This window comes from Ambystoma mexicanum, chromosome 12 (assembly GCF_040938575.1).
Source record: "Ambystoma mexicanum isolate Mex_15411 chromosome 12, UKY_AmexF1_1, whole genome shotgun sequence".
Taxonomy (NCBI): Eukaryota; Metazoa; Chordata; class Amphibia; order Caudata; family Ambystomatidae; genus Ambystoma; species Ambystoma mexicanum.
Window position 1 is genome coordinate 422,539,885 of NC_090936.1, and position 21,494 is coordinate 422,561,378.

General features: G+C 42.8%; 1 protein-coding gene across 2 annotated transcripts in view; it reads right to left on the reverse strand.

Moving 5' to 3' along the window:
• The window catches only part of WASHC1 (WASH complex subunit 1), an 820,361-nt gene that overhangs the window by 619,718 nt on the left and 179,149 nt on the right, over positions 1-21,494 (reverse strand). For both annotated transcript variants that reach the window (XM_069628575.1, XM_069628574.1), the window contains exon 2: positions 13,621-13,774. In XM_069628575.1, coding sequence (XP_069484676.1) covers positions 13,621-13,760 — 140 coding nt within the window. In that variant the 5' untranslated portion in view covers positions 13,761-13,774. The remainder of the gene's footprint in view (positions 1-13,620; positions 13,775-21,494) is intronic.

Genomic DNA, 21,494 nt, shown 5'->3' on the forward strand with positions numbered 1-21,494 from the left:
ATAAGGTGTAAGCCACAAGAGGTCTGGTGTGTCGCCCTCTGCATCATAAGCAGCCTATGTTCTTCCACTAACTTACTGAAAGCACACACTCCTACATCTGCCCTGCTGGCTACATAGTTAGTCAACCTTGATCTGGCTAATGAACAGCAACTTACACAAGGATCGCTCCACTATCAACCCTTGCATCTCCTGGGACTCAGCCTCACTTGATAAGCACTAAATATCTGATCTCTTACGATGAATCTCTTATCTTTCAGGTCAACTGCAAAAAAGATCACATGTCCTTCGTAACCACACATTTTGTCATACCTCTCCCTTTAATAGCACTTCTGTTTTCTTTTTCAAGAAATTACAATTTCATTAAACAATAAGAAAATATTTAGTCAGCGGATTAGACACTCCTGTTATCACTGCATAACATAGAAAAGCTATTTTAATTTGGCACTCAAAGTAGCCCTACCACCACCAAACTAGTTAGCCTAAAACTATCTTCCTAACATGAACACATACCTGCTAGAGGGCCATGCACTGGAGTAAGATCCTGTTTTATGTTCATACTGCCAAGATCAAAGTACACAAAGTATTCAAGATAAAGCCACTGGATGATCAAATATGTCTCTGGCCACAATCACAATGGTGCTCATTTTATTGAGGCACATAATTCACTGGCAGTGACCCGTTACATGTATACATACACTTCTTAGGCAGGTCCCTGGCACAGAATTTTGGTCATTTGCACAGCGGAGCACACACGTTCAGGGCAAAAGGTGGCATACAAGTATGTACACCACCTTTTGCCCTACACTTTTTCACTTAGACGTGCAAATGAAGTAAATGCTGCCTGACATGTACGCACGGCATGCAGCTTTTACAATAAATCCCTATGGGGATCTACCTGCTTTTTGCTGGCACATAAAGCCGGCGACCCCATAGGGACGAAGCATTTGCGCTGGCATGAAAATGCATGCAGGTGCAAATGTTGGAGCGTTTTTATGGCAGGGGATAAGGGAAGAGGTGGAAATGCAAGCTGTATTCCACCGCTCCTCTCCGCCACACAAATGTATGAAAATGGGCGTGAGGTACGAAACCTTCGTAAAAGCCTTGCGCAAGGCTTTTACGTAGATTTCTTATGTTACGCCCCTAACGAAAATGAGCTCCAATCTGTGTATAGCCAACCTGGGCCCCTTCTCCTCCTGAAATTAATCTTCAGTTTGCCCTTTTCTGAGCATACTGTTTATATCAGGCTATTCCTCCTGCAAATAAGGTGCAGCTGCCCTATCTCACAGGAGCCAGATGATGGCACTGCAAACATGTGCTCTCATCTTGAAAACTTCACTCTCAAGTGGCATTGGGCACCTGAGGATGTTTGAGCCTTCAACAAAGGCTGGCTTAATTGCATGGGTGTTCCAATTAGGTAGGAATAGAGCGAAATGCCAAAACAGCTGATGCAAACAACTGTTCCAGGGCAATCTCCAAGTAGATGGGAAGAGAACACGCTAATTAAAAGCCGAGTGGTATGCTATAAGGGAATCCACATCAGCCATTGTAAATGCAAATTAAATGGGCACAATGGATTTTACATATGTTAAAAAAAAGTCAGAAAATGCAAGAGTTCCTCACTTTAAACTGATACATACAAGTTCAGATGATATAACTAGTTCGTATCCAGCGTATGCCTATCTGAAAACCCACTTGTTTACTGGGTCCAAATAGGAGACCTACATTCATGTCTGTGTGGAAAAAGGGGTTTTCAAGTTTAAGCCCAAATACACCTCTCAAGTATTTGCCTATCAGTAGGGAGTGGAGTAGCGGTTACCCAGAGTGTAACTACTACTCTCAGACCCCCATGAGCATACATTGGTCTTTCCTCTAAGGCAAAAGTGTTTCCAAATGCATAGGACTGAGGCCATCAACACTGGCAAGTAATTGCACAAGGGTTTCAACTTGATTTAGATGTGTCCTTATTAGGGGAAATGTAGTAGTTTATTTTAATTTTCATTGTGGCAATTATAAGTACATGCTGCAAATAGCACTGGTCCCCACAGCTTACCCTTGAAGTCATTACCCGACTGCTTTGCATTATTTGAACAGATGCTCAGCAATGGACCCCTTCCTACAGGAAAGGGTAGATTCATTTCTCAAATGCTAAAGATCATAGTTGGGTAATGCAGCCAGTAGAGGCAATGTGAGCCTTGCTGCTCCATCAGAAACCGTGTGGCCTTTGCTTAACGTCTGATCTTCATCACATATGCTAGTTCTGCATAAAAGGAGGAAATAGTTTCAGTAATAGAACCCCACTACAAGTCTTCTGAACTATTATGGAGAGGAAACTGAAAAGCCGTTTTAGGCAACTTCTGTATTCTTGACAAAATGTCAAGTTGGAAGCTACTAGCCAGCGAAAAAAAGTAACTTGCCCCTCAATTCTATACACGCACACAACACATTATTTCTCAACCAAGAATCAATTATCAGTAGACGTTGGCTAGCGGCGAGTGAACATTTTGCATTCTGCTAGATGGTGTACTGCAGAATCAGTACTCAACAGAATTAACCAACAGTTCATCAAGTCCTTGCAAATCCGCCTGTAACTCCTGCCTGATTTATTACTACAAGGAACTAAATGAATGAATGCAAGATAAAAGTCCAAAGTTCTTCCAATCATTATCTTTTGCGTCCCTTAAATGAGGTAGCTTTCCAATAAGAACAGCCTCTGCAAAATCATAATGGTCATACCTTCAAATGGGTCGTACTCCGACTGGCTTTAACTTGATTCAGTAGTAGAGAACCCTATTGGTACCAGGAAAGGGAGCGTTGACCATAGCAGGAAGTCTCGGGCAACTGCATTGTTCCACAGAGAGTTCTAGTGATTCTAGGATTTTCATCAGGGCTGGGCCTGGAGTCGAGTCAACAGTTGGCCACGAGGGAGGGAGTGGGTGAGGCACGGGGTGGTCATGAAGGGCCTGCTCAACATGCATGAAGGACATATTTTGGTTGGCTGTTGATGGGACAGGGTCTCTCCTGAATGATGGCTTTTAGGAGGAAACCCACTTTTAGGCACCACAGGAATTGCAGTCATCCAGAAGGTTTAACTCTCTGTATTCAAGCAACAACATTCACACTTGTCACGAGCAAGTGATTATGGACTATTAGCATGTAGGAAATGGTGTGCTGTGTGCGTGTGGAGAACAGAGTGGGCAAGGTGCTTTATATGCCTGGTTAGTAACTTGCAACGTGACATTTCTAGCCCTGCATATGGTACATACTCGACACCAATGCAGTCAAGTTAAACGTTGATAGTTTGTGATGGTATAAACTTTTGCAGGAGTCTGTCCTGATACATTCCGATTTCACCATCACGGTCTTGGGGCCAATGCTGGATTGGACTTTTATGGACTTCATTGATTCACAGTGCATCACCTTTTCTCAACTCTCATGCTGGACTTCCTTTGCATCTTGTACTTATGGTGGCCCTGAATCATGCTGTTCCCATCTTCATCTTGTATCCTGGCTTGCAACATTATGTGTTACTACTGACTTCTGCAATTGTATTCGCTCTCCCCCCTTGCTTTGACACTCTTTTTGACTGCTTACTCTTTTCTCTCCTCCTATCCCTACTCCCCATCTCCTCCCCTTACTTTCTTCTATGCACTTACTCTATCAGAATTGTCCCTGGACCTAGTATGATAGCAACCTCGTCTTTCTCCTCCCACCTCCCCTTAATGCCCCCCCCTTTTAGTCGCTTGTTTTGTTCCTCCCCTCACTTTCTGCACCCCCCTCACTCACCTTTTGTTTTTCTCCGGCTCTATCAGAAATGTCGTCAGGCCTAGTACGGTAGTCGCCTGTCTGTTTCCATTTCCTTCCCACTCTCCCGCTCTCCTTCCTTATCTATTTCTTAGCTCTTGCACTATCTGAAATGTCGTCAGGCCGAGAAGGATAGTTAATTTCACATCCTTACTTTTCATGGCCTGTAAGAATGTCATTGTATTTTCCATTGTTCCCTCCCTTGCCTTGAAGCGCTTTGAAACACATTGTGTATAGGCGTTTTATAAATAAACTATCATATCATATCAAGAATGATATATTGCAACAGTCTCAGAGGTGCTCCTGCAGGATCCATCAGCTGCCTTTGATACAATTGACAACTCCATTCTCCTATGGAGACATTGGTGCTTCTGAATCACAGGTACTGCACTACGTTGGGTCAACATTTTTCCTATATAACAGAATATAATCTGTGACTCTAGAAGGCTTTGAGTCTTTCCATACTCCCATCACCTCTCGAGTCCCACAGGGAGCTTCAATTTCACTGTTGCTTTTCAATCTGTACCGCCAGGCGCTAACCACATTTTTAAATCATATAGAATGAGGTGCTATACTGATGGAGACAATACCCAAATCCAATTACATATGGATGGGCAGGATTTCGCCAACCTTAATGTACTCCTTGGGTATTGAAATTGGTTATTTATAATGCGCTTAATAACTAGAGGTTTCTAAGCCCGGACCCGGGGATCGAACCTGTGTTCCGCATCATCTTGTTGCCAAGGTGAGCACGTTCCCCCTGAGCTATCCTCCCAGGGCATGTCAGCAGTTGGCTGGATGGATAACAACAAAAAAAAAAAAAAACAACAGGCTGAAACCCAATGTAATAAAATAAAAGAGCCTTCCCTTTGGGCCATTTTGCATTACATGGGACCCCTTGTCTTCTCTTGGTATATGGCGCCGGCCAATGATAAATAAGTGATCTCGGGGTTACAATTGATAACCAACTGACAATGATACTACAAATAAAGTTGTAGGCACCTGCTTCAGCCAGCTCTGCTTTCAGTCATCAATTGCACCTAGTGAATGCTTATATTTCATCTCCGTAGAGTTCAGCAATGTGGTATATGCTTGGGTCGACCAAATTATTTGCAGACATCTCTTCAGAAGGTACTAAATACCTTGGCTCAAACACTCCTTACATTTTCAAGAAGAATGTTCTCCTCCTCAGCTCTTAAACAGTTACACTGGCTAGTAGAGCACAAAGGTTAAAAACTGCATTAATTGCACGCAATGCTTACTTCCAACAGGTCCGCCGTTTTCAAAGGGAAAAAAGTTTTACATATGCATTCTTGGCATCTACATTCTGAAAACCTTACACAGCAGTGACTCCTTCCCAAATACCACTATGCACGAAGTGGGGGATGTAGCTTTTCTTGCAAACCTTCTATATTAAGGAATTCTACTCCAATACTCATCGACAACCCTACGACGTTTCAGCTTTGAAAACGTTCATCTCTGGGATAAAACTCTTTTCAGCAGATCCAGATAATCGATTTGAGATGCAAATTACGTTATGGTAACGTGTGAGTTGCCACACTGAATCTTTCCCTCATTTGCCAACTCGCAGATGCTGGTTTTGATCCTTATGGGGTACAATTTACCCATATGCAACAAAGAGAAAGAGGGAGGGGTAGCATTGGGAGCTAGAGAAATGGGACCCTTATACAAAAGGCCAGGGGAAGGAGTGCAGGGTTGCAGGTTGTTTTACCCTGTAAGGTCTACTCCTACCTTCCTTCCTTCTCCTGACTAACACCCCTTGAAGATCTCCTACACATACAAACCATCCAGAGAAGGCAATCATAGGCCTAACCATTAGCACATCAAAGGTAACAGAGCCACGACTAAGCTCTCCTCTTTAGCCCGGTCGCACTCTGCCACATCAGTGCCTAACCAGACCTTAAGCACCATAGTCTGTTTGATCTTTGGCTCTTCCCCATGGATAAAATACTCCTAGGTTTCTTCAGCTAAACCCATAAAAAGTGGATGGGCACTTAGGAGCCGCACTCAGGAATGGGGTACTTCTGATCTACACCCATCAACAACACATATTTTGCATCAGACTTTCCCACTGTTCCACTAATGAACCCCATCACCCTTTTCTCTTACAGGGCCAAGTGCAGAGATGCCACCAATAGTAGCAGACAGGGCCTACACAAGACCACATGCAATGCATATTGAAACATTCAGTGCCATGGTGCTGTACTTTTTCAAAGAATTCTCTAAAGTGCAAATAGAACACATCTTTTTATTTACTATGCCAGAGTTAATTTTGAAACTTTTAACACTTTTTACAATCAAATCAGTGAATTTTGACATCATTTATATAACAGTCCTAAAAAAGGTACAATTAACTTATTAATATACAATACAATCAAAATCCTTAAAATGTTATGCTTCTATTTCTACGGAATACTCAGCAAGTCTCTTTTTCGCCTCCTGCCAAATTGCCCAAGCTGCCGCCAAAATAACTACAGATTTTGCTCCAAAAAGCACAGGCCAAAATTGATCGCCAATGATATCTTCAAGGGGAGTTATTTTATTTCCGTAGCCTTTATAAGCAGTCCTTTAGGGCCACACAAGCCGTCCGTATATGCCTGCTGTTCTTGATTTCCATTTGACATAGTCGACAGATATTATCAAAGTCCTGGGCTTTGTTCCAGTGAGCACAATATTTTCTTGTAGGTAAGAGATTGAACCTCAGATAAATTGTAAAATATTTAAGATCTAAGGAACATAACTTGTTCAAGTAGCTGCTAAGTCTGTATATTGAAAAACTTTGAGAAGAAAACTCATTATACCTTTGTTTAGTATGTAGGATATCAATGTTTCTTTTCCTGTCCCACAAGTTTGCCATTATTTTGAGTTTCTTTTTAAAGTTAGGATCAATTCCAATTGTTGCTATGTAGAGGCCAATTTCTTCCAAATATATTTTGGTAGAGTTTTTCAAATCCTGCAGAAAATTATTCTTATTCTCCAGTCTATAAGCCTCACCTAATAATTTAAACAGATGATTTGGATTTGGACTAGCTGGACAAATTTTCCTATATATTAGTGCCCTTTGTATTTGCCACGATGATCTTAGTGACTTTAGCCCAAACTCAAGCCTTATAGTCTCGACCGGAATGGATTTCGGGAGGTTCAAAACTGTACGCAATAGTTTCCCTTCAAAACTATCTAGCCATTTTGTTAGCCTATAGGGTAATGCTTCTAGCACATACATAATTCCCAGTATTATTGCAGTGCGGTATAATCCAATGTCGTCCGCATGGGACAGCCATGGTATGTGTGTTCCATTTATCTTGGGAGGATTGATTTTTGTCAGGAATATCTGTGGTAGATCGGCCATATAAAGATTATCACGTATGGGTGAAAAAACACATCCTTGTTTCAAGCCACAATTTGTCCTGACATAGTTGGTATGAACTCCTGTCTGACTTAAAAGGACCGTTGTAGAAGTGTCCGTATAGAGTTGCTGGATAAAGTATAGAATTGTCGGGTTTATTCCCCAAGCAATTCATTTTCTCCACAAGTCAGGCCACGATACTAAGTCAAAAGCTTTAGTAAAATCTATATAGCAGCAGTATAGATTTTGACTGCTGCCTTTGTCTGTCTATGCAACAGCATACACTAGAACACCTTGAAGAAAGGACAACACAGCTGGCTGCTGAAAGCAAAATGACTGAGTACCAGCATACAAGAAATCACCAAATAAGGTAGGCATTACAATAACCACACAGTATAGTTGAATTCCATTATATAAAAACAGTGAAAGAGTTGGAAGTACATAAGGAACATATAACTCACCAAACACTAAAGTCACCTACAGAACTGCCCTCTTTTCCCAGCATACAGGCAACAATAAAGGACAAATGGCATAATGGTTTTTACTGTCAACATTGGAACATTATATCATGGAATATTGAAGGCATGTCGGAAAAACTAGGAGATTCGAGTCCACCTCAATACAGAATAATCAAGATCAAAGACGACAGCATGGACTTCTGGCCTTAGAATCAGTGGCGAGATGCGTGCCTAACCCTACTAGATAATTTGGCCTGATCAGTTGAAACTCTGTGTGATAACCCAAAGAAGGTGAAAGAGGCACTGCTAGTGGTGGATTGGTCCGCTAGTTAAGTAAAACCGGTCTCCCAAATATCACTCCTGAATACCTCCAAAAATGTCCTTGTCCGAGGTACCAAGACTTGATTCTAAGATTCTGCTTAAACATACTAAGGACACATGAATTGCTGTTTAAATATGTCCTTGTGAAGGATGACAAATGTCGCTTCTGCCAACAGAAATTGGAATCCCTGCGACATCTGATACTGTTTTGTCCCAAACTGAGAAAGGAGAGAGCCACTATATTATTGGAAAAGCTGAACAAAGTTCACGGCCTGAATGCCGAAGCATGGTGGGAAGCCCTCTATGGGGGATAAACAAAGGCAGCCATAAGAGCGGTGGGTTTGTATTTGAATGGGATTTTTGGCAATAAAGGAGCACCGATACTGAAATCCCTTACTCAAAACGGAGATGGAGCGCCATAGTGGAATGGACTAAGAGTTCAAGAAAGACAAATTTATGGTCATCTGGGAGGGAAAATACTAAGTATCTTAAGCCCAGAGAGGATTCTAATGAAGTATATGAAGTATGGATGAGAGAGAACGATGGCTAAAAGGAGAGAGGATTGAAATGAGGATGATAATTGTGTGGCTTGTGAAAGTATTTTGGCACACACTGTTAAATGAAACAGGAAGGGCATATTGAGAATGTTGTTTTATCTAGTGGCTTCAAGGATTTTAGGAAAAGCAAAAGTTTGTAACATAACTTTGTGCTTAATAAATAAAATAAAAAATAGGAGATTCCAAAACAGTATTGCTCCTCAAATCTCACATAGTAATAGCGCTACAGAAAACCTGGACTTCGAATCATCAGGAAACCATTTGGTTACACAATATTTTTAATTAGGTCATCAAATAAATCTGGACAGCACTTCAAACACAATAAGCTACCAAATTGAGTTCTGTAAAGAGATACAGGCCCTGTAGATGGGCCAGAATTCATCCAAGCTGCACAATATATATTCCCATAGTCACAATGTTTCATAGAAGAAAACCAACTTTCTTCATGAAACATCAGCAACTAAATTAGAATATGCCCCACTTACCATCAAAGCCAGTACTTCAATGTTAAATCAGTTATCTGCCTAAGACATCTATGCAGGGGTAGAACCCAGCCCTTTTAATGCAAGCCTTGCCCAACTAAGTCCAGATTTGTGAAACTTGGTTTTGCCCTCCAGAAATACCCTTTGGCCCTTCAAAAATTAAAAACGTGGTGCCCTCTTAAGCTCCTGGGCTGATTACTACTGAACTCATGGCATGGACAAGGCAAGGTGAGGATTACCATGAAAGAAGACCTCAAGGGCCAAACCAGGCTTTTCCATCACGTTCATGCAATCCATGAGAAGGAAGAAGCGCTGGAACAATTTCCTTTTGGACTACAAGAATTTATCAGCTTACAACATGCTGCCAGTGGTGGCAACCAATGTTCCAACCTTCAACTTTACCAGGACACAGTCAGTGATGGAATACATTTTATACAGTTGCCCCATTGGTCTTATTGTGATAGCTTCCAGGTCCAATGGAACATCAAATGTAATAATAATCCCAACACCATACATTTAAATCTGAAATGATTAAAAGAACGTCCCAGAATTAGTTGGAAGCAGGTGCGCCAGGGAGCATGAATAAGTTACGTTCGAGACGAACTTCAATGATGGACTACATTGACGACTGCCTACACGGCTTTCCAAAAGCAGGGCTGATCACATTCAACAAGAGTACAAACAAGTAAAGTCTTACAAACAGCAAAACATTCAATCAGAAGTTATGAGGAAATCCGATTTAAAAAAAATATAACCTTGAAGGACTTGTAAACCTTCAAGGAAAAAAAGAAAGTTAAATAAAAGGAAAGTTAAATAAATCCCAAACTTCGAATATATGGTTTGATGAGGAGTTCAAATTTCTAAAGAATAAAAACGTGATTTGGGCCCCCTTAACAGCTCTAGAGATTCATACAAAAAAACAAATTGCTAGCAAGTACAAATTATTGCAGGAAATGCAATAGGAAACATTATGAATTCAGCAACAAACCAAGATTTGAACAACATGTCAGGCCTTGCCAGCCTGAGGGGGAAGGAAAGCACCAGACCAACATAAAAGCAAATATAATAGGTTAACATTGGATTCAACACTTTCAAAAGATCATTTATAAAAAAAGGTACAAGACCATTTATAAAAGGCACAAGATCACTGCAGTCTAGGAAACAGGAGACTACGAGTGAAAAATATCAGCCAATAAATGATTGTGCGACTATGGATTGTTTAACATGAGAAAATATTTAAAAAGGCAATTCTTACTTAAATATACCCAGCTTTAACATGATCGCTGCTGAATAATTAAACAGTTCTTCTAATGGTAAATTGATCCAATAACCATACTATTCTCCATCATTGCCCAATTTGCTGTTTTTACAATATTGTGGAGGATAGCAAGCCAAATACTGCAAATCTACCAGACCGGTCAACTCAGAGATATTTACGAAAATCATCCTCAACAAATTACATTCATCGATTATAAGAGGACAATACATTAAACTGAATGTAGAGTGGATTCAGAAGAGTTCATTCCAAGTTGATCGAGTGTTTGACTTAAAACACTTACTACACAAATATGTAATGTAATATGGCATTTGTAAGGAGTCTATTGCCGTTGGATGACCGCCCTTGGTGGACGCAAGTCTAATGTATGGGAGATTAGTCAGAGGAGTTTAGAATGCGGGTGTGCATTTTAGCCAGAATGAAGGAAGTTTATTAAAGGTACTACTCCAGCGCCAGATAGGGGAGTGTACCTACCACCTACGGGAGTAAGCAAGTAGGTAGGGGGCACCTCCTAGCGGGGAAAAACACAGGCACAAAAATGAACCGTAGTAAAGTCATGAATTAAGGACTTGCAGGGAAATACGTAGGTAGGGTTGCACTGTCTGCCATCGGCCCAGGGAGCTCATGCATATTACTACGAGACAGGGAAAAATCCCAGGTAAACACACTCAGCAGGGAGACCCCCAGGTTGGGCCTCACCCGAGAAACCTGCCTTGAACATATGATCAGCACACGACATATCCAGGAGGAGGGAGGCGAAGCTCAGGTTGTGCAGCCTGGGTAGACGAAAGCAGCCGAGGCAGCACTGGTTGATGTTATGACTGGGCGACAAGCCAATTCCATGGGCACTGGGGAGGTAGAGGGGAAGTGAACCTGAGCCAGAGAACCATTCACACAGCCACAAGTGCCGTTCGGCAGGTTCAATTTGGGAATGGGGAAGCTCCACAAAGACCTGAGGGCATCCTCACACCTACTCCCCTTGGATCCTCTTCTCAGGTGGCCAGGGAAAGGCCATTGCTTTTGGATCCTGACCCTGGTGGTGGAGATGCGAGGGAGGTTCACCTGGGCGGAGGGTCCTTAGGGATAGGATATCTGCAGGTGACACATGATGCCCCTCTTTTCCTGGTGGTAACCATCCTTACCCACCCCCTCCCTTTATAGGCTATTGCCAATCCCACTCTCCTTTTCCCCCAGTCACACCACTATAGTACTGGGACGAGGAAGAGGCGACTAAGATCAGTACACACTAACATGTAATTTCACCACTCTGGTACTGAGACGAGGAAGAGGATTGAAACACTAGTATACTAGTCAAGAAAGCCCTACTAATTGAGGTCAGGCAAAGTACTTAAACCTACAACCAGTTGACAGGCTACAGGTGTATATAAGGAGAAAGAAGACAGAAGGAAGGGGAATCCCGTTGGAGAGAGCCCAGCTTGCAGGATATGGCGTCCCGTGTGGAGAAAGGAGCCCGTTCAGTGAAAAGGACTCTGAGCATTGCACAAAAAAGCAGAGAGATGCTGCAGCCCAACCGGGCTGTGAGAGGGGCAGGAGTCCTGCAAAGTATGTGGCTGTGTGTCCCACGCTTGAGCTGCGGGCACAGAAGACTCCAGGGAGCCACATCATACAGCAGGAAGGTTCGGACGAGGTGAGCAGGGACGCCGAAGCTCCCAATGAGGTGAAAGGGAGCAAGCAAATGCAGATCAGAGAACCAAAGGCACCCAGCGGAGTTGTCCGATACTGGTGAGCGGCAGTGAGGGAATGTCCTGCCGCGGAACTCCAGGGGCTTGGGTTCAGGCATGCGGAGGTGCCGATCAGAGAAACAGGAATGCTTATTGGGTCAGGAGACCAATGGAGCGTTTCATGAAACCTAAACAAGTTGCCAAATATTGCCTGCAATTTTGAATACCGAACTAAAGAAAAGTTATGTGTAACGCATAAAAAACACTGTACAAATTAAATGAAAGTGAAATGCAATTTGAGAATTGCGAAAGCCAATCCAAGAGGTCAATGGATGATATGAGTATGAATCAAAGGAAAGCCAGCAATAAGGGCTTTTGAAAGCAAGTGGAAAACAAATGGGATAAAACACTATTGTGAAGTATGATAGCAAGTTGGGGAAAAAGAAAGCATTCCCGAAGTGACTGGTGAAAGTCACGTTATGGCAGAGTCAAGGAAACTGCCAAAGAGAAAAAAGGCTGAAAGTAGACAATTGATGCATGTTCAAAGAGGGGAACATATGTCTGCAAGGAAGTCTAATGAGAACAAGTAACTGTAACAAGGTGCCAAGGGTTTTCGGTTGTATGACCAGTAGTGGGGGGACTATGTGGTCCGACAACTGCGCCCAGACAGAGTAACCCTACTTGGAATGTAAAGTTGGTTTGGAAAACATATTGAAAGCCAAGAGAACTGACTAGAATTTTAAAGCTAAAAGTGTTGAACTTAGGGACAGGAACCCCAAGACCTTGTTTTGGAACTGTGTTGAACTTGGGGAAGGGAACCCCAAGACCCTTGTTGAGACTTATCCAAGGGGAAAGGAACCCAGAAGTCATTTTAGTGGAATTGTTTTAAACTTGAGGAAGAGGCTGTAATACAAGCCAAGGAGCTGGAAAAAGCCCAGAACTTTGTTTTGAACACTACTTCTGTGGTTACTAACATTCCCACACATTATGCATTTTTAGATGTGAGGGCAAGCATAGGTTTTGGACACAGAAAGACTTAAGTTGATCTCAAGGACACAGACAATCCTTAGTTTCTTTTAGGTAGGGAAATCCTACCTTAGTATAGGGCAGGTTAAGCCTTACACCATCACGATATTTAAGTTAATACAAGTATTTTATTTGAACTTTGAATCTGTTGTCTTTGTCTTGCTTCATGATGCCTCCACAGTTCATACCAGTCAAACGAGCTCTCAACAAAAGAGCTCTCAAAACACTATCTTCTTATATCTAGCACATAACGCAAATCGGGTTAGTTGTGACAATACAAGGCATACGATTGACAACGGATATTGCAATACCGCCTCGGTCACAAAAATAAGGATATTTGTACAGCTCAGTCAAAACATCTGGTACAAATGCACTACATAACGTAAAAACATTATTTCACACGCCTCCAATGGAGGAACCCTGTATCATCAAAATGATCCAACGCATTATGATTACTGGCTTTTCAAAAACGTGCCTTCCTACAACATGACCGAATATGAATAACATTGGTTTAATATATTTCTGTTAAACAGTTTTATCTTTAATAGCTTTAATATCATAACTTTGTGACCACTCAGACCAGGCAAATTACAAAGGATGTCTACCCTTCCTACACACTATGCGTTGAAGTTAACATTTCAGAGTTTTACCTAGTGAAGATATCACTGGAGACCTTCTGCAGATAATGAAGAGCATCAGCGATCTGCTGGATTGCCTCCTCTCTGCGCAAGTCTGGTTGGATCAGAGGAATGGAGTAAGCCTGCCCGTCAAAGAAGTGTTGTTGAGGCATTGTGCCAACTGCACCTGTAGAGAAATCGATATAGAAGAGACAACTATATAAACATCGGTAAAATCAAAATATCAATGCCCTGCAGTAAGTATTCCAATTTTTTATGAACATTTGGTTGAAGATATTACAAGGGCCTGCGATTTCCAGTTTATGCAGATGGGTAGCTAAGTTCTTAACTCAATGAGCTATCATGCCAGCCATAATGACTCAGTATTTAGGGGACTGTTGAGAGGCGTAAAGAGCAGACACTGGACGTTGATGATCTGTGTGTGCTAATGCAGATGGCAGTCCAGCCTCTAGATTCGACCCCACCATGAACGATATCCTGTATGGAGCAGAAGCAACCTGAGATGATGTGGGGCGGGGTAGGAAGGGATGAGAGTACCAATTATGGCTGGGTTGGATGTTGCTATTCTTTTCTGCAGCAAGTTCTCACACTCAACCGTGCACCAAGGCGGTCAGGCTGCTGAGGTGCACAACACAACTGATGGCTGACACTACTAGGTATAGTGCTTAAATTAATCATGTCTGACGAAAAAAAAAAGTTACAAAATCCCATGAACTGAACTTCAAATGTTCTAGCTTACAATGCATCTCTTTTATGTCAAAGATTAGAAACAACATTTGTGATCAATCCAGCGAACAATGCGAGAGCAATAAATCTGTGGATGCTCTCCCATCTTTATAAATCACAGCCAAGGACAAATAGCACACTGTGGAACATCTGGGGGTAGAGCATTAAAAGTTCTTGTTTATTACGCAAACTTATCAATAATTGCAAATAAATATAATACAAGGAAGCAGCTTATTCCTCGTCATCACAATTCATGGCTTTAGTCTATGAAAATATCATTTAAATCGGAGAATCATTACACATGTATGTATTCTTCCTCAACTGCCTCAAATCTAACGGATCTCTTCCCAGCAATTTCCAAATGTTCCCCAAATTTTTACGGCAAGTTAATATTAAGGAACATTAATTTTGTTCACGTTCATGCCACCCCCTCATCAAAAACAGAAATACTCTAACCTTCAATATTCTAGCTTTCCAAAATGGGTCCAGATTCTGTGGAATGTAATCTGGGTAGCCTCAGGAGAGGCAAGCTGATGAAGAATCAGCCGTTTTCCTGATTTCACCCTGCTTTGATTTGGAAGAACATACATTCCATCTCTAGCACTGTGAAATGCATGTGTTGGCACAATAACAAATGTAACCACAATAATCAAATCTGCTGCCTGCCTTTTTGTCCAATCACCTAGTAAACATATTAGGGGTGATGCCTGCTTGCAGCCTGCATAGGCATTTTAGAGTTCAGTTGCGTAGTTGTGCCCTACAAAGCCTCAGCCACACACACTTCATGGACCACAACAAAAGTCTGCCCTTTTTAATAATGGGTTTATTGGATCTTGTAGACCAAAATTGCCCCATATCAATTAGGTTTCTGTGTATTGGTGCAAATAGTCGATTTCTTTTAAATTAAGCGAAGCCTCCCTCCCTTTGTCCCAGATCCGTGAGCATTTCTTTCTCTGGACCTTACCTCTGGTTCAATGGTTTTCAAATTAAAGCAATACCACATTTTCTGCATGCAATCTTCTGGCCATCAATGATTGCACTTTTGAGTTTCAGAAGTCACATTCTCTACAGACTGTTTCAATTATTCAAAAAAGAAAAAATCACCAAAATTACAAAAGTGGCTGAAAATCATGAAAACACGTTGGATAGCTTACAATTGTATTTATCCTGTGCACCAGTCATGCCCAAACTCGTCTGTGCTGAGCAGGTTTGTTTTCTGCTTAAAAACACCCAACTCCAACCTCACATCAGATTCAGCACACTGCTAGGATGTGCGAGGGCTCCACTTCCATTTCAAAGTTATTTGACACAGATAAGGTTTGGGAAAGTGGGAATGTTGGATCTGATCCCATCTTTCCTGTTTCCACAGTCTGCAATTTTTGCATCAAAATGACATCTCCCATACCATCTTGTGTTAAGCCAAAGTACAATCAACATTTTCTCCATAGTGGTCTTTCAAAGGCTAGTCTAGTAATAGGTTTTCAAAAATATTATTTACAAAACACAGAGTACCTGCCGCATCAGCCTCACTGTAAAATCTGGTTAATAAAAGATATCACTGACCCCCTCACAGGATTTACAAAATTCTAGGAGGAACCGGTCTTCCTCAGGGATGCCATATCTCGCAAGGCTTTTCCCTACTTCCTATTCCGAGATTGGCGCACTGATACAGTCCCTTGATTCAACATCTAAGGAGGGAAGGTTTATACTCCCAGGAAGTCCCATACCTTTCTTAGCATTTGAGAAGCCTCAGAAGTGAACAGAGAGCCATCATATGTCACAAAAGGATTGGATCGGTCATAGGGGTGTGAAGCCAGTGAGCCGCCATCAGAAACAAAGAAAGGGGCACCAGGAGAGATTTAACGTTTCGTAAGTTGTAAAGCTAAAAGTCCACCTGCCTTTTCACCCTGCTCAGTTTAATGCAGAATAATGCACATTCTGCTTCTTTTGTGTTGTAGGCATTCAGGTCATATCTGGCTTTCTTGAGTTCATACTACATAGGAGTACACTGGGCTTTCGCATACCAAGCGACAGCTCTTTCACCACCTTTTCTAACGTTCTAAAACCTTTTTCTGGCACTTTTCCATGTTGCATTTATGTAACAGGATTACTTGCCAAGAAGCATTTGTGGAACTCACAAGCATTCCTGTGAATGACACTGTGCGATTACCCATGTATAAGAAGCACCACAGGTTTGGATTTAGAAGATGCTTTCCAGCGATGTGTCTAAAGAGACTAACGCCATCTTCTGGTAGAAGGTCGAAGTATGGATAAAATGTAAACAGAATCTTAAGATCAACCACTTTATCTAGAAATGTGGCTGAGGTGTGAAAGTAATCAATATGAGCACACGTGGGCACAATATATAGGAGTACGTGGGGTGTTGTAATACCCAAGTTTGCATCAGCCAATGATCTTGGAGCAAATTAGCTTATATGTCCCTTCCCCTTTAGGCTGAAATACCTGGTGTACCAGCTTAATCACTGTGCCGCATACTAGATCCTTGCTCTGTTAAAGTTTGATTTAGGTAGAAAAAAAACCTGCCTTTGGACCAATGGGGGTATAGACTGATTTCACTAACAGGGGTCATCCACCCAAGAACAGGTCAATGGGCTGCGTTCGTGCTGGTAGAGAGACTCCCAGTACCCCCTTTGTTTTGCATATTAAGTAATTTTGGGTCTCACCCTAAATTACCATGGGAATCCAGACGTGGACCCCTTGCTCACTGTGCTCAGAGAGGCACAGCTCCACCTCACTGATGATGCCCAACAAGGCTGAAACACGTGTATGGGGTTGCTGTTGGTACTCTTGTTCAGAGGAGAATTGCCTAGCATTTCGGTGCTGGACTGCCACTGGGCAGGACAAAGACTGATATGCAGGGATATTTCTTCTCTGTGAAAGGGACAGTGAGCTAAAGACTTGGTTGAGACTCTCCCAGGGGCCATACACCCAAGAACAGTTCAATGGGCTGTGTTTGTGCTGGTAGAGACTCCCAGAACCCACTTTGTTTTCCACTAACAGTGTATTGGTGCCAATGTTGATTTTGGGCAGAATGATTCGCCCTCCCCATCTTAACCAAATCTGTAACACTTTGTACAATAAGGATTTTTGGAATGGGCCAGTTAAACCACATTCCTTTCCTGACCCTATTCCTACTCAAAAATCAGTCCCTTTGAAGCTTTGCCACTGGCTCCATTTAGTGAATGCCACATCTGGCCCTATGGATAAATACTGCAATTATTATTTTCTCTTGATCTAATGTTTTAGGCCGGTGATGTTCATGGAAATAACTTTAAAATTGTTAGATCGTGCATGCTTTTTTTCCGGCAAATTGCCATGAAAGCAAACCCAAACAAATACAGTAAAAGTAAAAACAATTGGTACTACAAGTAAACTTGATTGCAGATCATTACTAAGCAAATCGTCAATACACAATACAAACATATATTCTAAAACTCTACTAGAATAAATATACATTAATCACAGTTAAATCTTTACAAAATGCTAAAATTCTAAAGGTGCAATAATTACTAGCGCCAGAAGAAAAATCCCACAGAATCAAAAAGTGTGATATGTCGAATAGGGCCAAATTTCACCCCCGAGTGTTATTCAAAATAAACTCGCTATCCTTGACTTTTTGGGGATCTAATAGTAGCACAAACACAAACAACATAACTCATATGTGCAACCAGAACCGTAAGGCCTGTCACTGGCCCCCTTGGATTAATGGGTATGTTTAGATCTTCTGCATGCCCTCAGTAAATACCAGCCCATTGCAAGATGATCTTTAGCTGCTAGACATACAGTCATAGCCTCGGCAGTGATATTATCCATACGAACATTGAAAAGGGGCTTTAAAGATGACGTCACTGTAAAAAGGAAATGTTTTTACTGCTGTTGGCAAACACATGTTGAAGAGGAGTTGTGAAAGCTTTCCCACCCGACCCATCGCCCATGCAGGGTAACCTGTTCAGTCCATCAGGAGAATGTGATTCCAAGAGGGCTGTGGTAAATCCTTCCAAAAATAGAAACAAGAAGTGTGAGCATAACATAAGATGAACATTAAACTCCTGGGACACCCCATTCCAATGATCCAAGCCTCAAAATGATGGCCAACAGAAATGTCCCAAACCTAACCTTAATATGTCATCTAGCCTCCGGGGAAAAAAAAGTATACTTTCAAACTCAATGTTCAAAGGTCTGTTCCTAATGTTCCTCTACAAATGTCCAGCCTTGCTCTATAACAAAACAAAACACACAATGTTCCCTGGTACTACACTGGCAAGGGTACTAAACATTTGGATTGCCCAGACATTTCTTCTGTACAACTTCCTCTTCTAGACCTCACCATAGCCTCGGACTCTTTGCCTCCAACAATCTCCTCAACAATTCTCTTGAACAATTCCCTCAGGCCTCTCTGACTTTTGTCTTGATCGGTTAGAAATAGTAACTCTCCCCACCTCAATCTCTGTCCTTGTTTGGAAGACCAGGTTCTCATCCTCCTGCCATGCATCTGGGTTTCTTCTCTCGCCTCACCAGGTTTTTGTTTTATTTTTGTTGGACAGCCTCAGGATTTGGTTCTACAGTTAGCCAAAAGAAAATGGTTTCAAAGTTGTTTTTCAATGCTTTGGCCAGCCTCTCTCAATGGATTGTATGTAGAAGCAGCGCTCAACCTTCCTCTCCAAGGCTTCAAGGCTTGCACAGCCTTCCTCCTGGCAGCAGTCTCAAAGGTGCAGTGCTTTCCCAGTTCCTCTGTGATCTCCCCTTTCAGTGGAGCCCCATAACTTTCCCAGCTCTTTTATACCCAGGAAGCTGTTGTGCTATTACTAAGATTATCTTGGATAAGTTATTCCCCAGGTTTCCTAGTTTTTTGCCCTGGGATTGGTTATTCATTGTGGTACTCTTAATTCCCCTTGTTAAACGGTCACTAGTCCATTTATAGTATTGGCTGATTGGTTCATTGGCTATCTCTGATGAGGATCTGGGAAGGTATCAAAGGCATCCACGGGATGAGGCAGCACCTTGAAATGTATATGAACCTCTGTGGTGGCACTGCAGTTGGTCACAGTCTCCCAGAGGGCATATATGATCTGCTTTCAAATGTGGGAGGTAAGCAGACTTCCTGCCATCAGCCACACCGTTCCTCTGTTTCTCGGGTGCAGTTGCTGTGATTCGGGAGCAGTACTATGCTGAGGTTTGGCTCCGTAATCTTCCTCTCCCCGGCTGGTAGGCTGCTGTGCAGTTGTCTGCCACAGCAGTGACTTATGCCTGCATGGACTTGGGGAGTGAATTGAAACTCTCTCTGGGAGGGGGGCTAAGCTCCAGGAAGACCCTCTGTGGTAACAGCCAGATCAGCCCATTCTCTTGGAGCCCTGCCCCCCCCCCAGATGCAACATGCGCCAGACCTATTGTTTTCAATGGGGAGTGGGAGTTTCCCCACATGCAATCCTCTTTAGTTATGGGTGGTTTAAGAAGGAAGTCTGAAAACACTTTTCTCCATGCTGGGTTTGGGGTAGATCATAACATTTTTGTGGCGGAACAGATTGTTTGGTGAGCTGTAACATTTGCGGAGGTGGTGTGTTCCACAATAGGCAAATGAGTGAGGTGGGTGTAGTGGGCACCAGCCAGGTGAGTGTGTGATGTCATGGAAGTCCATTGTAGAATGTTGTGCCTGTGTTGCAAAGAGTCAGTTGCTAGCTGAAAGTGACTGAGTGAAGACAGCCTGGGTGGTGGTGCCAGTTATCTAATGTTCCAACTGCCTAAAGAGCTGTACCTGTGACAAATAAAGCAGACTTACCCGATACCTCCTGACTGGTGACTGTCCATCATTGAACCCGCAACAGTTGGCGACCAGTGGAGCAGGGCCTGGTGTTGCTACTGCTGCACAGGGTGCAGTGGCTGCTATCTTCCCCAACCAAAGACCACCACCCAGAGCTGGCAGTTGTTGATGCTGTATTGCTGCTCCACCCAGGGCTCAGCCTCCAGAAAACCAGGGGTAGACCAACATCACTTGTGGGAAGGATAAATGTCTACTCAAGCAGCCGTCTCCCTGAGAGTTTCACTCCAGGAACTGCACTGCTGTAGGGAGGCAGTGACAACAGTGACGGTCGCACCCTGTGGATGTTGAAAAAAAGAAAGGATAAACCTGAGGCTGCAGCCGTCATGACTAGTCCTGCTGGAGGAGCTGAGACAGAGACAGCCCCAGCCCAGTCAAGTGACAGTGTACCTGCCAGGTGCACAGCAGAGTGTTGCTGTGTGCGTACAAAGCCTATTATCAGTGAGGCAGCTGCTAGGGTTAAGAGGCGGCGCAAGACGTGCCATCTGGAAAGAAGTGCCTTGAGGAGTGGCTGTCTCCACTTCAGTGTGCAACAACAGGGCCCGCACTGTGTGGACATGGCTAAGGGCATAAGCAGAGCACACAGGCTACACCCTCCAGTAATCATTGCAGAGGTTACAGCAGTGCCATGAGTAGCAACGGTCCAGAGCAACTGTGCAGCCGTGCTATTCGGTCTGGAAGGGCTCTGCGTTTCTCCCCAGTTTACTGCCTTTTCGGAGGGTAATTTAGTTTAGGCCTGGGAAACTTTGAATCAATGTGGTCTTTTTACTTCCCTTTCCTGATAAATTCCCAGTTGGTGTTTCCGGTGACATTGAAAGGAAAATAACTATTTTGTTTGTGCAAGTCAAGGAGCTGAATAGAGAGGAGGAGGTTTTTCACTGTTATTTTTGATCGGTGGGGAAGAGGCCTTGTGCATAAGTGGGGTGGGATGCATTTTCCTAGCCCCTTCATAGTCTTTGGTGTATCTCGCCTTTGTTCTCGGGGAACGTGGGTGGCGTTCCATTTTAAAATGATGGTATGGCACCCTGATGGGTTTTGCAGTTGTGAGGGTGCTTCCCTTTCTGTCCAACGAGATCTTGCAAAGACCCATTTTGGAATGTCGCAACTCCAGACCACAGTATGCACCTCATTCCATGTTCCCCCGGAAACAAAAGTGGGGGTTCCAATGAAAACAATGGGGCAGGTGTTTGGTGGATATTGGAGTTGTGGGGAAGGACTGTCTGGATTTTGAAAAGTGAGGGGAGACTTTGGGGGAGTCTCGCTAGAACTCCTCACATGTCATCGAGTAGCAGACTACTTCCACTGGCCCCAAAGTATTCTGGTC